Below are 19,040 nucleotides of genomic sequence, written 5' to 3' on the forward strand. Positions count from 1 at the left end.
TATTTACCAAACTCCTAGCATTGGTGTACACGCAAGTATACATGCACCTGTTTCTATTCTTTGCTACCCTAACACAACCCATGTGTTTACTTGTGCCACAATGACTCCCAGCAGTCTCTGAAATGTCCTGCATCTTGTTTTTCAGGCTTGTGCTCATTCCAATAGAAGCAGTGCAAGAATCACTTTCACCTCTGCCAGTGGCTACTGTTAATCTATTAGTCTTTGTATCCCCCCAAGCTATCAGTTTTCCGATCCACCTAACACTGCCTCGATAGCATCAGCAAATATTCTTGCACCCTTTCTATTAAAGTGTATCCCATCCCTGTAGAAGCAGTCTCTCCTGTTAACAAGTGCAGATTTCATAATGCATTTTCATTTTCCTCAAAGAAACAAACAAGGAAATGAGTAGTAATACTACTGTGGAGAGTAGTGCTACACTACCCCCACGTGCAGTAGCAACTTCTTTGTGGGAAGTGCTAGTGTATGTTGAAGCCCCCCCCCCTCCCCTAAGAAATCCGTATATTTTCTAGTATTTTTAATTTTATTATTGATTTTATGTTTGGTATTATTTTTGAGTGGCAGTTATATATTTTAATAAAAATACCATGCGGGAAAAGTATGCCAGAAGGTTTAATTTTTGGTTGATCTTGGTGTGTAGGATTAAATAAGTCTGCATTTTGAATAGACTAACTTTCATACATTAAAAACTAACACCCCTGATGAAAGATATCTGGATATTATTCTTTAGCAAGCGGTACGGATTTATTTGGGTGTAATTCGTGATGTCTTCCAGAATTCGTGGACAGGTCTCAAAATCACTGTTCCACAAATTCGCAACCTATGTGAGATTTAATCCATGAGTCCTGTGATGTTTTTCTTTGAGTTTCAATTACAGGTTTTAATTAATATTGTTTTTTTTTTTTTTTGCATCACTCATTTGTCATGGAAATTATATCTTATAAGGGGAAAGAAATAAACAGATTTATGTGCACTGTTATTGAGCAAAATCCACATTCATTGGCGTTCAAGAAATAGCATTGTAACTTGATTTATATTTAAATAAATATATAAGCATTAGCTATTTTCATAGAAATAAATATATAAGCATCAGCTATTTTCATTTCTTAATTACAGTATAATATTACAGTACTATAAATTACAAGGATTTAGCATAGTTGGTTGAGATGAAACTTGGCATATTTGATACTTGTATCAAGATTTCATTACTTTTATATAAAATAAAAGTATTTCATATACAAGTGATTTCATTGCTCAAATCATTCATCTTTATACTGTTTTAATTAAATTTTAATATTAAATATATGCAAAAATTCAAATCATGAAACGTATCTATGAGAAAAACTGGAAGATTACAGATCTGGATTTATAATTAGCCCTACAGTTAATTAAAATTGTCACACCTTTTTAGTTATATATAGAATATTTACTCCATTTTTGCATTTATACAAAATCAGTTTATATAATTAAATACATTGGAAACTCAAATTTTGTCTTTCTCGAAATTTGAGTTCCCTTTCATTTATATCTTCCATTGCCATAACCTTTTAAATTTACAGAATAAATTTTAATCTGCCTTAATCACATCCATCGTTTTATGTTACCTAAAACTTTTACTGACTTACCTAGTTTAACAGACAGTAATCCATGTAATTGCATAGTCCTGAATTTAATGGGTGTCTAGTTTTCCTGGAAACCCCTCCCCTTCCCCAAAACACCAGTTTATTCTATTAATCTATTATTGTTAATGAGCAGGAAATGGGGAAACTAGAGGGATTCTTCAAGAGTTTAGCACAGGTATCCAGTAATACTAATTCAAGATTTTTTTCCTTTGACATTTTTCTAAGATTTTAATAGTGAAAGTATCACTCCCCCCCCCATAACAAAGAATTAAAAATGACGTGCAAACGGGCGAATCCAGACCTTTTTTGAGAGCAGGGTGCTATAATGATATGTATGATTGACAGGAATTGAAAATGCTTGAATTTAACTTGAATATTTAATCAGCCTTTGCTGAATAGGTACCACATTTCAATTTACTCAGATTATTGAGCTGGAGGGGAACACCAATCATTCCCACTGTTCCCCATTAACAGATCATTGCTGAGAATTTGAGTAAATGTTATTTTTAGTTTCGAGTGTTTATGTTCATATAGATTTTACCAATTATGCCTTTTTAGGCTTTTTAGACTGCAGGAATTTACTAATATGTATTGAGTAGTATACTAAAGAATTATTTCAATAGACAGTAAATGTGTGAAGAGAGAAAATGGAGTCTGCATGTTAAAAAGATGCTTTAATATACTACTACTACTACCCAGTGCCTAATAGCTTTAGTGAGGGGGGAAATGAATTCCCCCCTCCCCGAACTGCTTGAAGTTTGTCAGATTCTTTTTTTTTTTACCATTGTTAAAAGTAACTGTCGAAGTACTGTGTAAAACTATGGCATGTGGGTTGATTCTAGAAAAAAAAATATATGGCATAATATATAATTACTTCCCCCTACGGATTTTTACCATACAGCCTTTTGGGGACTGTCCTATCCTCATATGCCCTTGTTTAAAAATCTGAGAAGTGGATGAATCGTTAATGTGGAACATTTTCTAAAGTATTCTTTTTGCCCACTCCTTTTTCGAATTGTTAACCAACAACCTTTGCTCAGAAGGGGGATTAGGAAGTTATATACCCCATATTCCCTTGTATACTTTCAACATGTTCAGGATATTTTCGGTGCATCTTTTCTTCCTGGACATTTTATCTGTGAACGAAATATTTTGATTCATGTTCGATTGCGCCAGTGGTTTTCAGCTGGGGTGCCGTGGCACCCTAGGATGTTGCAACAATGTTCCAGGGGTGCCACGTAATTTGGGTTTAATTTACTTAAATTTTTTTAAAATTTATATATTTATTTCATTATAAAAAGATACATCCTTATTATTGTGCTCCATAAACCAGAAATATGTCAACTGATCATTCTATAATTCCAAAATAAAAAAAAAATACAAAAAAACTTAAATTAAGAGAAATTTCATTGCATACAATGATATGTTACTGTTAACCTTTTCTGCTCCCTTGTTGAGTGGGACTTGACATGACACAAACATGTGCCTCAGGACTTGTATCGAATTAAGCTCGACGATAAGTTGCTTACGTATATTGAAGATATATTTGGCTACTTGGAAGAATTTTCTATATCTTACTTATGTGAATTAAGATTTTCTGTGCTTACCACTATAAAAACTAACAAGACTATGAACGGTTGAGGAAGAAATGAGAGTATATCTCTCCAATATTCAACCTAATATCAAAGATCTGTGAATCACACCAAGCACAAATATCTCATTGAAAACTTACGTAAACCAAGTGTTTAAATACCTTCCATTGCACTGTATCTTTTTAATTTTGTGGTGATTTCTAATTGAACTTTATTTAGTACCTCTATATAAAGAATAAAATTATATAAGTACTGTATATATAATTTGTATTATGAACTGTCATTTTGTTTATAATTATATTGTTATAATAACTATCATATTACATTTTTTAATATTTTATGCACATGCACGCACACAAACACACTCAGAGAATTGGATCTAACAGGCAGAAAATTGAGTAGGGATGCCACAAAATAAAATAAATTACTTAAGGATGCCATTATTAAAAAAAGGTCAAACCACTGGATTACACAGTAAACATAATGAAGTTTAATTCTGGGGAATTTATACAGCCTAAAGCAAAGAATTCTGTTAAATCACACATTTGAAGCTTGTTTGGGTGAAAAGTATTAGCTATTAGTTTATTTTTTTTTTTTTTTTTTTTTTTGATTTGGTAGTTGTTGGCGCATCGGCTTCTGTGGCCATATTGCACCTTCCAAGGTTTTTGCAGTACTTTGATCCAAGCCCGAGGCGGGAATCGAACCCGCGACCTTTGGGTTGCCGGGCAGGTACTTTACCCACTCGGCTAGCCCGGTCGGCATTAGTTTATTTCAAGTGAACTTAAAGTGTTAATTTAGCAAGGAAACCATTTGGATGCTTCATTACCTAATTTTGTTACCTAAAACGTTGGTGTTCAAATGGTGTACAAATTCTGAAGAAATACACCGATGAGCCAAAACATTATGACCAGCGAGTTGTTAATAAAACAGGCCTACGTACTCTGGATTCATAATGCGAAAATTTATTTTTATTTTGTTACACAGAGCATTAATAAACTACAATAAATAAATTAGCTTTCGGCTGGGTGGCAGCCTTCATCGGATTAAAATACTTGAATGGCAGTTGGAATAGAGATGCACTGCCAGGATGGTGCATGAGGCACGTGGTTAATTGTTTGTTGATGTTTGTGGCTGTGACGTATGGTGGTGACGTGGCCAGCGTTTGTCTATGGATAGAATTACTGACTCTGTGATGGGGTTAACTTGACAACCACTGTTCCTGTTCAAAGCGGTGTTCGAGCATTTTATATTTAGCGATTCCAACCAGGTACGCCTCAGGTAATGGTGGGACCTGTCCACAACCACGACATCGCGGTGTGGGTCGATGTTGTGGTGGGTTGCCCAGACATGCTCGGCGATAGCTGAGTGTTCTACATCTGCCAAACGGATCGCCCTTTTATGTTCTGAGAGACGTTTCTCGAGTCGACGTCCAGTCTCTCGCAAAGAGATCACCAGAGTCAAAGTAGACCTTACGAGGTGTGGCTACCCCATCGACATCCTTGACAGGTGTGATCTACAAGCACGCGACAACGTGACGACCAACAGCAACGCCAACAGTGACGAGTCATCCACGAGGGCATTCATCCCATACTACCCCAACCTGTCACAGCAGATCGGTAGAATCCTAAGATCGCATGGGATAAAGTGCATCCAACTCCCAGGCAAGAAACTGCGTTCTCTCCTTTCCAACATAAAAACACCTGTCCCCACCCTTCTACAGAGTGGTTTGGTCTATCGCATCTCTTGCCGTGACTGCACGAGCTGCTACTTTGGAGAGACTGGACGTCGACTCGAGAAACGTCTCTCAGAACATAAAAAGGGCGATCCGTTTGGCAGATGTAGAACACTCAGCTATCGCCGAGCATGTCTGGACAACCCACCACGACATCGACCCACACCGCGATGTCGTGGTTGTGGACAGGTCCCACCATTACCTGAGGCGTACCTGGTTGGAATCGCTAAATATAAAATGCTCGAACACCGCTTTGAACAGGAACAGTGGTTGTCAAGTTAACCCCATCACAGAGTCAGTAATTCTATCCATAGACAAACGCTGGCCACGTCACCACCATACGTCACAGCCACAAACATCAACAAACAATTAACCACGTGCCTCACGCACCATCCTGGCAGTGCATCTCTATTCCAACTGCCATTCAAGTATTTTAATCCGATGAAGGCTGCCACCCAGCCGAAAGCTAATTTATTTATTGTAGTTTATTAATGCTCTGTGTAACAAAATAAAAATAAATTTTCGCAGCGAGTTGTTATGCAAATCGAAGCAACTGCAGGTGAACTATGGCGTGTGCGTGGGTCAGGATACGGTATAAAAACACCCGATACTGAGCTTCGTTAATCAGTGTTACTCTTGTTCTTCAGATGGGAAAGGCAGTGGACTTAAGCGAGTTTGACAAAGGCCAAGTTGTAATGGCCAGACGACTGGGTCAGAGCATATCCAAAACGGCACAGTTGGTGGTATGCTCTTGGTCAGCCATGGTTAATACCTACCAAAAGTGGTCTAAGGCGGGGAAACCCACGAACCACCGGCGAGGTGTTAGACGACCACGGCTAATTGATGCTCAAGGTGAGCGAAGGCTCTCCCAGATGGTATGTGGCAATAGAAGGGCAACTGTGGTCCAACTCGTCAGTAATTGGAATGCTGGTGACTGGAGTAATCTGTCACGGTTCACTGGTGATAGTGCCTACAATGGGCATGCGAACATCGAAACTGGGCCTTGAGTGATTGGAAGAAGGTCATCTGGTCTGATGAATCACTTCCCCACGTTTCCTGTTGCACCATGTGGACAGCTGGGTACATGTGCATCGTTTACCTGGGGAAGTGATGGCACCTGGATGCACCGTGGGATGAAAACAAGCTGGTGGCAGCAGTGTAATGCTTTGGGCAATGTTCTGCTGGAATATCCTGGGTCCAGTCATCCATGTGCCGGGCACTCTGACATTTACCACCTATCTAATCATTGCTGACCAGGTATACCCTTTCATGACAATGGTCTTCCCCTCTGGGGGTGCCGTCTTTCAGCAGGATAATGTGCCATGCCACACTGCCTGGATTGTTCGAGACTGGTTCGTGGAACATGAGGAAGACTTCCGGGTATTGCCCTGGCCTCCAAATTCCCCAGACATCAATCCCATTGATGTCTGGGGAATCTGTCTGGTGTTGGAACAGCAACTCCGATCTGTGGTGTCTCAACCATGGACCTTACAGGAGTTAAAGGATCTTCTGGTTACGTTTTGGTACCAGATACCACAAGACACATTTAGAAATCTTGTAGCATCCATGCATCACCGGGTACGAGCTGTTTTGGCTGCACATGGAGGACCAACATCATATTAGGTAGGTGGTCATAATGTTTTGGTTCATTGGTGTATAGTTATTGAAGTTTGTTTCTTAAATATGTCTCATAGTATGATTTCCTTTTAGCTTTAAGAAATACTAATTAAAGACTGACAGAATCATAGAGAAGGTAAAATTGACAATTCACTTAAACAAGAATTCTTGGAAGTCTGTTGGAAGACCTGAGCGAAAAGAGAAAACCTAAATATATTTAAGTGATTCATGTTCAGCTACATAATAGACATGGTAAAGTCTATTATTATTTGATATAATAATAGACTTTTGTTATTTGATATAACAAAAAGGGACAAGATTTCCATTTTGTGCTCTCTCTGCTAGTGATTTTTCATTCAACTTTCATCTGTCTTATGAGCCTCATCAGTTATTGTTACATATATGCTTATAATACTCATGAGTCAGTGTCTTGCAATAGACTAACCATCCACTGCTTTTTTCTTTTGCTCAATTAAGCCTTTAACTTCTCTTTCCATCTGCTTTGGCAGCTTTCTTTTGAAGAACTGTGCTGGAACAAATGCATTTGTAGCTTCCAGGATAGTTGCCTTTCCAGTTAATAGAGATGATCCAAGAAATATCTCAATCCACTCAAATACCTGCTCTTGAAATTGAAGCCCTCACCTTTTCCTTTGACCACACAAATCTCTTTTGACACATCACAAACTACTTTATATGACATTGTGGTCACTATCTGCTGTTGGTTCCTGAACTATCAAAATTTGGATCCTTGGCAAGGACAAAGCTGAAGATATATTAGAGCTCCTCATACTATTTTTTAACATGTTGGAATAAATAAGAATCATCCAGGTAGCTCAAAAAATCTGTTTCCTAATGGCATATTTCCAGTCCACAATTTTCAATCTGTAAGAGGCAGGTTGAAGTGGCACATAAAGAGGCAGTCACACCAGGTGCGGTGCTAGTGTTTTGGTGCCCCAAGGCAGAAATGTATTTGGTGCCTTAGAGATAATTTTATTAAAAATTATTATAATAAAAATTTTGAATTTCGGTGTCCCCCAGATGTTGGTCCCCCTATGCTCTGCTTACCATGTACCATGTTCTGCTTGCCCTGAGTCACACTTGTCTGCCCATTGAAGTTGCCTAAGGAGAGTTTGTCATGCTCATCAGAATTGCTCAGTCTTAAACATACTGCAACTGCCATCTTCCCTTTACTGTGTTGTTTTATACTACACTCAATGTACATCTGAACTTGATCCAACTCTGGGTAGTTCTCTCTCTCTCTCTCCCCCCCCCAAATAATGTCAATGAAATTTTTCATCACTGGATAGCACCATATCTCTATTACTTCTATTATATCAGCATAAAATCTCAAACTTGTTTAATTTATTTACGATAAGGATGCCAGAAGTATTGTAAATATACTTCTGGCATCCTTATGCATACCTTATAGCTGTTTAAATACATTTGCCCAGTGGTATGTACCTATCATTGTTAATTTTTAGGAGCATCAGCAACTTAGACTTGGGCTTGCAAACCGGTTTTATAAAACCGGTTAAATCAGTTTTCATATTGAGTTGTTAAAACCAAAACCGAGCTTCTAAAACCGGATTCAAATATTTTCTTAGTTAGCCCTTGAATATAGTTTTTTGTTACGCACATTTTCTTTTGTTTGTTCGTTTGTCTGGATCGTTCAACTGTTTTTTGTTTTTTATTTTATTTTATGTTTAAGTACGAATCTCATGGGCAAGTGGCCCAAATCTAGGAGGGGGTACCTTTTATCTTCCCACCTGTATCATGGCACGATGCAAGGTGTACTCATTTATGACTGAGTGAGTCAGAGTGATAGCGTAAAAGAAAATGCTCAACATTTCTCTGTTCCATCTATCTTGTTCGCCAGACAAGTTACGGAACCTGCCTTATTGATGGTTACCCACTAGAACAGATTCGCTGAATATTGCATCAAATTTCAATCGTAGAAAGTTTTTTGCTTCTTTATTCCTATTAAATTTGCGATCAAATGTTCTCCAAAAAGCAGCTTCACCAAATTTAGCTTTTATGTAATTTTCAAAATACAATAGATTTAACTGGGGAAAAAAAATCGCCAGTAAATAAATTAAAAATTTCTTTTGTGAAAATTTTGAAACTTGCCTCGTTTAGACTCTTCATTCAGTGCTTGCGGGAGTGAGGCATAGTATTGTGCCTTTGTTATCTTCAATATTTTTATTTAAAATTGCCGGTGATATAAATTCCTACTAATCAATATTTATTACTCTTAATATGTCTAAGACGAAATCAAATGTATGGAATTATTTTGCTCAAAAAAGCAACGATGAAGCACAATGTTCGAAATGTCAGAAGATAATGAAGTCGTCTGGAGGATCTGCATCATCTTTGATGTTGCATTTAAAGAAAATGCATCAGATTGACATTAAACAAGATAACAGTGAACCTCCCGTAAAAATGGTAAGAACATTAGAAAACTTTATCGTTAAAAAATCTATGGAAGAAGAGATTTCAAAATTAGCTGCTTTAGATGGATTTTCTTTTAATTCAGTTGCCAAAAGTGAGTTTATACAATCAAGCCTTCACCTTCAGAGAAATAAATACGATAAATTACCACCAGCCTCAGTGAATGGAATTAAAAATATGGTTCTGAATTATTATAAAGCTAAGAAAGAACTCCTCATTCAGCATTTCAAAAATTCATCGGTTTTGGGTGCACGGTATTCATTGACTCTAGACGAATATACGTCTATACCAAATAAAGGTATATGAATATAAATGTGCATTCAAAAGACAATCATTGGTTGTTATTGAGATTAATGGTTCACTTGATAGCAGAAGAACCGAGCAAATTGTGAATGGACACTTGAAGGAATTTGGTTTGAACTTGGATGAGGATATTGTTGCCTGCACCACCGATGGAGCAGCAATGATGATTAAGTTTGGCAAACAAATTACGCCTAATCATTAACGATGTATAGCCCATTGTATACATCTGTCAGTTATAGATGTACTTTATGAAAAAGCAATCAATTATGGTGCCACAGTCTGAGTCTCCCAAAGACAATGAAGAAAATGAAAATAATGAAGAAAGTAGTGATGATGAAGAAGTTGAAGAAAGACAGCAAGGCATGCTTTATCAAACCGACTTTACTGATGAGCTCATTTATTTCTTCAATCCAATGGCCAATATTGCACAAACTATTAATGAAGGCAGAAAAATTTGCAAGCTTTTTCGAAAATCGCTTACCAAAAATTAACATATTACAAAATTTTGTTAAAGCAAAATTTAATGGGAAAGAATATAAACTTATATTAGATTGCAAGACTAGATGGGATAGTACATTCTATATGATTGAGAGATTTTTAAATTGAAAAATTGCATTCCAAATGCTCTATGTGCAGTACTATCAACTGAAGCTGTGTCTGACGATGACTGGAAAACACTTGAATTGCTATGTGAAACTTTGCGACCAGTTGAAATGATTCTGAAGGCTATAACCTCAGAAGATACAGACTTACTTAAAGCAGAGTCTTCAATAGAATTTATGCTTGCTAAGCTTGATACAGCAGAAAATCCATTTGCTTTAAAGTTTCACCAAAGCCTTTTGCAGCGTTACAATGCAAGACGAAATTGCCAAACTGTGGCTTTGCTGAGCTATCTACACAACCCCAAAAAGTTTAGGAAAGAAGATTCAGGTTCAAGAACTTTTGATTTTCCAAGTAAGCAAGTTTTGAAAAAGCATGCTGAAGAGATTTATCAGAGATTATTTGCAAAACATTCCGAAGGAGTCTTAGCATTGAATGAAGAAACTGAAAATAAACAAACTATTCTTTTAGAAGAAAACAAAGACTCCTCTAGTTCCGATGTTGGAGATACACTCATGCGAGAGTATGATAGTGTAATAAAGAGATTAACTGAAGAGCCTTCAAAATATCCGAGTGAATTGGAAATCAGCAAAGAATTTAAAATTTTGGAGGCAACTAGCAGTAGAAGTGAAAAGCTGGAGAAAGTTTATAGAGCACTGCTGACCATTAAACCAACAAGTGTCCAATCTGAGAGAGTGTTTTCGATCACTGGTCTCTTTATCACAAAAATAAGGTCAAGTCTATCAGGAAAAATGCTTAATATAAAGGATCATTTTCAGAAAAAAGCTGAGCAATAAATAGTCAAGTAATTTCCCCAAGCTGTTTTTTTTTCACATTATTTTTATTTATTATTATTCTAGGGCTTATTTTTTTGTTTACTATACGAGAAGATAGTTTTTATTCAAAGGATTTGAATACAATTTGTAATTTTGTATAATCTCAAGCTGGTTACTTTTTTGGAGCATTTTAATTTTTTTATTTTTTTTTTACTATAAGAGGTGATAGATTTTGTTTAAAAGATTTGATTACGATTTGTACAATCTACCCAAGATAAAATAAATACCTGTGTTATAAGCTTTTAATTATTTTCCCTAAGTTTGAGAAAATCAGTTTTAAAACCGGTTTTAAGAGTAAACTTCGTTTAAACTGTTTTGAAATTTCTCGGTTTTATGCAAGCCCTAACTTAGACCATATGCGTCATTGTGTGTATTTGTTCATGGGCTGATTTGCATGTTATATAGGCTGAAAAACTCAGAATAACTCATGGGGGAGAACCCTACTTTATCGGCTAACTACAGCCTCAATTGAACCTTTAGAAATTCCTCTAGTTATTAACAGGATTCGTACCCAAACTTTTCGAAATGAGTGACAAGTGGCGAAACCACTATATTGTGAGAGTGGAATGGATTGTGACTGCTGGTGGTTTTACCACCTATTTCAACATTTTTTTTCTGTGCATAATCATAATTACAGGTCAGACACAGGTAGGTCACAAGCATGATTTTGGCCCGTGTCACTAATGTGCAATTTCAAGACTTCTTCCCCACCCTCAGTTAGCAATTTCTGAACTTTTAAGCTCTTATCAATGAAATTATCAAAAATCCCGGCACCACCTCTGTTTAAATGAGTTCCAACAGTCCAATCAAATCCAAATTTAGTACTTGAATGGATAAAAATTAAACCACACCACCAGTTCAGGGGTTGGTTGATTTTTATCCACCATCTTGAAACAAGATGGCTACCATTCAGTATAAGCACTACCTGTTTAGGACTTGTGTTTATGATCCAATCCTGACCAGAATCACAATTTTCTTGGTGGAATACAACTGTCAGGTACACCTTCACTGTAATATTTCTATTTTCAACCACCATCTTGAACCAAGATGGCCACCACTGGAATTATCAGTGAATCTGTTTAGAACTATTGTCTATAGTACAAGTGAAACAAAATTTACAGATCTTTTGAGTGGGTAGCACTGAGAGTATTTTTATTTTATTCCATCATCTAGAAACAAGGTGACGACCATTAATCATAAGTTGCTTCTCTAGAACATTTGTTTTCACCTGAGTTCACATGAAAAGCAAAGCATGTGCTGCTAGTCCTCAGGAGCCAAACGATTTGTGACTGATTTCTCTGAGCTTTCACTGAAGATTTTCTAGGTCTTTTATGTTCCTGTTGCTAATAAATTTCTTTATTTAATAGTTCATTTCAAAAGTACCAAAAGTGCAAAAAAAGGAAAGTTAGGGCGGAAACACTATTATCATGTCACATGAATCTTGTCATAAAAGTAGTACTCTGTGGTCCCTGTTTAATGTAAACTGCGAAGTCGGTCAGAGAAGAAACGTCACTGTATAACATAGGGTGGCCAGATTAAAAATTTGATCTCTAGGTACTCATGCTTATGTTTGGGGTATTCATTCCTCGTGTAGGGGTACTCACATTATATATTAAGTGAACAATTTTAGAAATTTAAGAAAACCGAACTTTAAGAATTTAAGAAAACTGAACAATTTTAATAACCATTTTATTTCTATATTTTGTTGATTTTTACAAGTTTGTGGAATGCAAAATTAGTCAAATTTTAAATAAAATTAACCGAATTATAGCCCATCCTTTAATTCGGAAAATTTTATTGCAAAAGTTATAAACACTAAAGGAAACTTTTATAAATATTAACATCAAATGTTTTAAATAATTGTTTACAATACACATTCAGTAAACAACCTGATTTATTTTATCAAAAAGAAAATATTTACCTATCAATACTTTTCATTTGAGCGAATTTTCTTTAACAGTTTTTCATTTTTTAGTGCATATGTGTAAAATTCTTGGCAAGCATATTGTGATTGGTTTTCTGCAACAGTTCTTCATCATTCTTATTTCTATCCTTTTTCCACACATTAAACATTGAGCTAAATACTCGCTCACTCACTGCATTTGAGGCAAAGCAAAAACAAAATTAATATTTTTTTCTGTTTTACCTACTTGGTACGCATTTAAATTTTTTATCCAAACATCTGTGGTATTTTTGAGGTCTTTTTTTCTCAATATTTCTACGGAATGATTTCAACAGAACATATTCTTCGTACGACAAATCAGTATTGATATTGGGAATTTTAAATAAAAAAAGTTTGTTGCCTGAGCCTTAAACCATTACAACGAAATAAAATAGAAGTCAAGTAGAATGTAAAAAGTAAGCATAATATGAATATTCTACAACCCTCTTTGTAAATAGGATAGAATGTCATATTTGACATTCTACTTTTTCTATTAGCATTTCCTCCATTTTTCTCTTGTCACGCGGACATGCTGGACGAAATTTCTGTTTAAACAGAAAAATGTGAACTCCCGAAAAGTCATTCGGCCTTGTGCGCCGACGTCTTATCTTGTGAATACAGCCAATAACAATTGTGCATCTCCCCTTGCAATCAATTAATTAATGGTAAATATAGCTCCCACACATTTGACATTTGACTTGTTTACATGCAAAGTCGCGTGAAGTAATAATAGTGTGTTTCCGCCCTTAGCCTTCTTTATTTTTCTTAGTTTGATTGCTAACAAATCTTTGCGTAGTCACACCAGGTACTTCTTCTGCCTCTCCAGAGCAGATTAACTGTTCTCCCTTGGCAGAACAGTTAATCTGCCAAAGGCTGAAAAGAGCTAATATGGATCACGAAGAAAGTTATCCATCACTTGAACCGCTGGGCTCAATTTCTTCAGGGATACACCAAACTGACTGACACATTTCATCCTAAGAGATAAAGAACAGAAGTATTCCAAAAGAAATTGCCACAGTTCATTTGTTTGATGCCACCTTTATTTTCAATCTTTTCTGAACATAACTGTGAAAATTCCATTTTTTATAACATGTCAATGATTTGATTATAAGTGATATTTCAATGTCACGAAGCTAGAGAGTGTTACTGATTGGAGGAGGAAAGCATGGCAGTAAATGCAACTTGCTATCAATAATTGAAAGTAACACATGCATGTAATTAGGTTTAACTTAATTCATTAATTTTTCCTAATTGCGTGATAATTAACAGATTTCTAAAATTTTCAGTGGAGAAATCAAAGAAAACATTTTCAAAAACAACTATTAGAAATTTCAGATATGTGGATGGATGATGGGCACAAATTGCTGAAATATTTTCTGGGGTCAAATCGACACTGTGTGACTAAGACAGTGTTAAAGTGGGGTTTCCAGACTTGTATGTGAAACTGATTATGTGGCCTAACCATTGTCTTGTACAACAGGATAATCACAGTGTGGCTGTTGACACAATTCCAATATAACAGAACCCTGTGGGCCATCCTGTCTTCACTACTCTGGGAGCTTCATGGTGGACTGTGCAATTGCCTGAGTTTTTTTTTTTTTTTTTTTTTTTAGTGTATTTCCTCCCAGTTGACATGCTATTCCATAATTACTGCTGCTCATATGCAATGCCTTGCATTTGACAATGGTAAATCTTGATTGCTGCTTCCCAGTCCATTTGCATGGTTTCTTTAGATCTTGTTGCAGTGGTGTGCCCTGGTTCTTGCCATTGTGTTGCCAACCTCTATATCATCAACATAAAAATTAATCCGATAAGAGCCAATAAAATTTGAAATTTACTTGAGTAATTCCCTTAGATCTCCTATTCCTAATATCATTAGTACCAATATACAACGATACATTTTTTTTGCACTCTTATGAGATGATAGCTACTTTACATCATTAGCTTTTGATCTGGCTGACATACCCTGATCTCTTCCACATTAACCTTTTTAAAAAACATATTTCCTGTTTCCCAGGCATTGAATATTGGGTTCTGAAATAGGCTATTAGATGGTCTTACCAACCAGAAACCATCTGAAGATCTATATTGTGAAGAAATCTTATCTATACACCCATTGTACACAGAATAAGAATTGGCAAGTTGAAAATGTTTAACTTATGTGCCCAGGATCTGGATCGCATTAATATTTGGGAATATACCCTGAAGGATCCCTTTGGGTCACTTAAGAACAACTTGCATCTCTCCTCTAACCTAAATAGGATTAAATTACTAAACATATTCTTTCCAAATGCAATAATTTGGGAAGAAGTTGGTTATTAATTTGGATTTGTAAAAGTATGATACCAATTATAAGCAAGAACCTAGAACTCAAAAGAAATGTGTAAGAAATATGTTTTTTGCCAAGATCCATTGTAACCGAAGTACTCTAAACCTGTGAACTTAATCATTATTTTTTAACCATCAATGATAGTTTCTTCCATCATTAGAAACTCAAATTTTTGAATGAAGATCCTCCGTAACCTTTTTCTAGTTTTGTAAATTCATCTGGTTTCTGTTATGGAAATCTCTGTAATTATACCTTTTACAATTATTGAAGAATAACATTATTATTAGTATTTGCCATATAGCACAAGGAAGCCATGTGCTTTTGCTGTGCTAGCCACAAAAAAATTATAATAAATATACAAAATAAAAAACTATCCAACTGACCTTTGAATTTCTTCAAGCTGTTAGCCTCAGCCACTCATGAAAGGAGGCAACTTATTCCAGTAATTAACAACTTGCTGGCTAAAAGAAAAGTTGTAATACTTTCTAAACCTCCTTCCCCATAATATGAATTTATGCTCTTAGTTCTGGAATCATTTATAGCAGTGAAAATTTCATCTACATTCATTTTATTATCCCCTCACGGTGCTGTATAGATCTCCATCAGATCCCCCCTCTGATGTGCCTGCTTACCAAGAGTTTTGTATCCCACATAGTTAAAATTTTTCATCTTAAGGGTGCCCTCTGCAGATTTTGCCATGTGGGTTGCCCATCTTTGGATCATTTCAAGAAGCTTTTTTTTTTTAGGTTCAGTCTCCACTTTAACATGATATCCTACAATTTCCTTATAGTGGGATTCCTATACTTCTCTTAAAACATTGTGTCCACTTGTATATATTTAACCCCATCAAGCACATACATTATTTTGAAGTGAAGTTGCTATTCCCCAAATGTAAAACTTTGAATTGAAACCTAGCTGCCACTTTTCTGACCATCCTTGAAGACTGTCCAAGACATCTGAAGGAGCTCTGCTTGGTGCTGATCATTAACCATTCTTCCAATGTTCACATCATCTGTAAATTTTGACATCATGCTACTGTAATTCCAGATCTGTTTTTTTTTTTGGGGGGGGGGGGTTACTTCTGTTAGACCAGCCTGAAGAGTAACCATTAACCACAACCCTTTACATTAAAATTATTAAGTAAACAATAATTTTTAAACTTAATAAAAAAATAATTAATCTTATTATTTTTAATAAAAACTTATTTTTATTTTTAATTAGTTTTAATAAAAAAAATTAAGTAAACTAAAGACTAATGATATCTTTATTCTCTCTTAGATGGTATACTCAGTAAAGAAGAAATCTAAATTGCTATCATTTATTGAATTATTCTGAATAAAAAATTAAAATAATAGCACACACGAATTGTAAAGCAAAACCTATTTTCACAAATGTCATTCACTTTGTTTTATAAATTATTGAAAGTGTGCTCTGGACAGAACATTGATTACCCAATGTGACAGAAAATTTGTCTGTATTTTTACAGAAAAGCAAATACCAAAAATTTCACTTTGCCTAAGTTTTTCTGAATCAAACATTGTAATTAGTTGATACAACAACACAGCAACAGTCTACTATTGCTGTATCTCTACTCTGTGTTGCTCTCTCTACTCAGTTGAGAAAGCCTGTTGGTTGCTCATCTAGTTTCCAAAATGTATTAGTGTTTACAGACAATATCACATGCAGTGTTTCACCAGCACACACACACTGAAATGGTGTTTTTAATGTTAATTTAGACTGCAGTGTAGAAATACACAGATTGCAAGGTGGCTCATGTTATCCGTGATCTTTTGAATGCTTGTGTAGAATTGCCCCAAGCAAGGTTTTAACAAAATTGCTTTATATATCAATGTGAATGAATATTTATATTTGATACAAGTGTTTCAAGATATAAATGTATATTGAAAAAATAAAAAATAATACACTGCTTTTGAAAAGCAATTCAAATAATATTTGTAAATTCTGAAAATTAATTTTTTTCTTTCATTATGTCAGAGTGGGACAAGTAATGCTAATAACAACTGCAGTATGCTGTTATCTTTTGTAAGTATATAATTCTCATTGCTTAAAATTTTTAGATAATTGAGACCAATTTCTACAGCAACATTTCTCAAACTTTTTTATAACACAACTCACTTAGACTGTGGGGTTGGGGGGGGGGATTCTGCTGCATTTTGAAAGTTGGATTTACAGACAGAAAACTTTCATTTTGCTTCCTTAAGTTTTCAGCTATAAGCAACTTTGGTACAATCTGGACTGTTGTCATGGAAGACTTCAATGCAAAATTGGGCCAGAGATCAGCAAGGGAAGATGATGTTTTAGGACCATATAGCTATGGAGCAAGAAATGCCAGGGGAGAGAGAGAATGGTACAATTTGCATTAGGACAGAATCTCTCAGTGATGAACACTTGCTACAAGAAGAGAATAAATGTGTTGGACATGGCTATTCACCTGATGGAAAAGCAAAGCAAGTTGGGGAGCAGGTGCTATGAAATTAAACTTGCAACTATCCCAGGGATCAACAGAATATATGTTGAAAATTTGGTAGCAATCCACACTACCAAATTTATTAATCAACCAGGATTTTATTAATCCTGGTCAATTAATAAAAAAAACATACTTTCATTTATGCTGATTTTTATGGAGATGGAGAAATGAGCACTGTGAAAACATAACTAGACTTGATATTTTCCCAAGGGCCAGCAGGAATATAAGTTAAAATTTTGGCCTTGAACTAACTTTTTGTTCTAGAGTAATATGCAAAATATACTTTCATTTATATGAATAGATTTCTGTGGTTGGAGGGAGGAGGCAATGATTGATCTTAAAAACTTTCCAGGGACCAACAAAACATGCACTAAAAATGTGATATCAATTGAACTCTTTCTTATTAAGTAATGCATAAACATCCAATATTATACTTTCGTTGCAAGTTAGGTGATGTATGCAGTGTGTTTATTTTTCAGGTGCATTCTGTTTTTTTTTTTTTAAATCAGTTGAATTTTTTTCTGTCATTAACTGAAGAGAAAAATATTGTTCTTGTCAAGTAATTACTAAGATTATAACTTTATACATCACTTAATAAAACTATGTAGTTTCATGTTCTTGAAACTTAGCTGTTCAGTTTAATTATGATTGTATAATATTTATTGTTCTCCTCAAGTATAATCTTTCTTTTTTTTTGGTCTATTTTCTCTCTATATAATTATAGAGAGAAAATAGATGTTTCAAAATTATGTATACACACTTTAAAAATTTATATTTAATGAACAATATATATATATATATACTATCATTGAATTATATTAAATAAAGTTAGATTATAATGAAATAAATAAATAATTAAGCATTCATTAGAGGCAGCGACATGCAATTCCTCCATATGAAGCTGAAATACATCCAATATGTTAAATTAAATAAAATAAAACATAAGCCAGTAGTATGGCAAAAAAAAAAATATATATATATATATATTTTTTTTTTTACAACAATAAAACTTTATTTTAATTGTTCAAAATGCCCTCCATCAGCATTATTGCACGAGCAGCATTTATCTTCAGCAGATATACATACTGCAATGCACAAATCAGGTGAAATTTTTTCTGCTTGTTGAAGTTTCATCCACAATTCCTCCGATGTTTGCAGTTTGTGACTGTAAACCCGATTTTTCAAGTATCTCCAACCAAAAAAAATCTAAAGTGAGATCTGGCGAATGTACTGCTCACAAAATTGCAATCGTCAATCTGGATCATTTTCCTGGATTGCATGCACTAATTGAGGTATAAATGACTTAAAGTTTAATTCCTTCATCATTCTTAAAACACTTGTATGGTTTAAACCTAGCTCTTGTGAACACTGTATTGTTGATTTTCTTGGGGTGCACAATATTGCATTTCTTACAGCTTCAACGTTTTCATTACTTCTTAATGTCCTCTTCCTGTCACATGCTAAGTTAGATGTTCTGAATGGTTCCATGCTCCTCAAATTTATCCTGCAAACG

At 35.1% G+C, this 19,040-nt stretch overlaps 1 protein-coding gene across 2 annotated transcripts in view; it reads left to right on the forward strand.

Annotated features, from left to right (window-relative positions):
• LOC150083226 (V-type proton ATPase subunit e 2-like) overlaps positions 1-19,040 on the forward strand; it is a 122,070-nt gene that overhangs the window by 33,315 nt on the left and 69,715 nt on the right. For both annotated transcript variants that reach the window (XM_090377121.1, XM_090377120.1), the window contains exon 2: positions 17,035-17,082. In XM_090377121.1, the coding sequence (XP_090233247.1) occupies positions 17,035-17,082 (48 nt within the window). The remainder of the gene's footprint in view (positions 1-17,034; positions 17,083-19,040) is intronic.

The sequence above is a fragment of the Mastigoproctus giganteus genome, chromosome 7, assembly GCF_048544385.1.
Source record: "Mastigoproctus giganteus isolate SK-2022 chromosome 7, ASM4854438v1, whole genome shotgun sequence".
NCBI lineage: Eukaryota > Metazoa > Arthropoda > Arachnida > Uropygi > Thelyphonidae > Mastigoproctus > Mastigoproctus giganteus.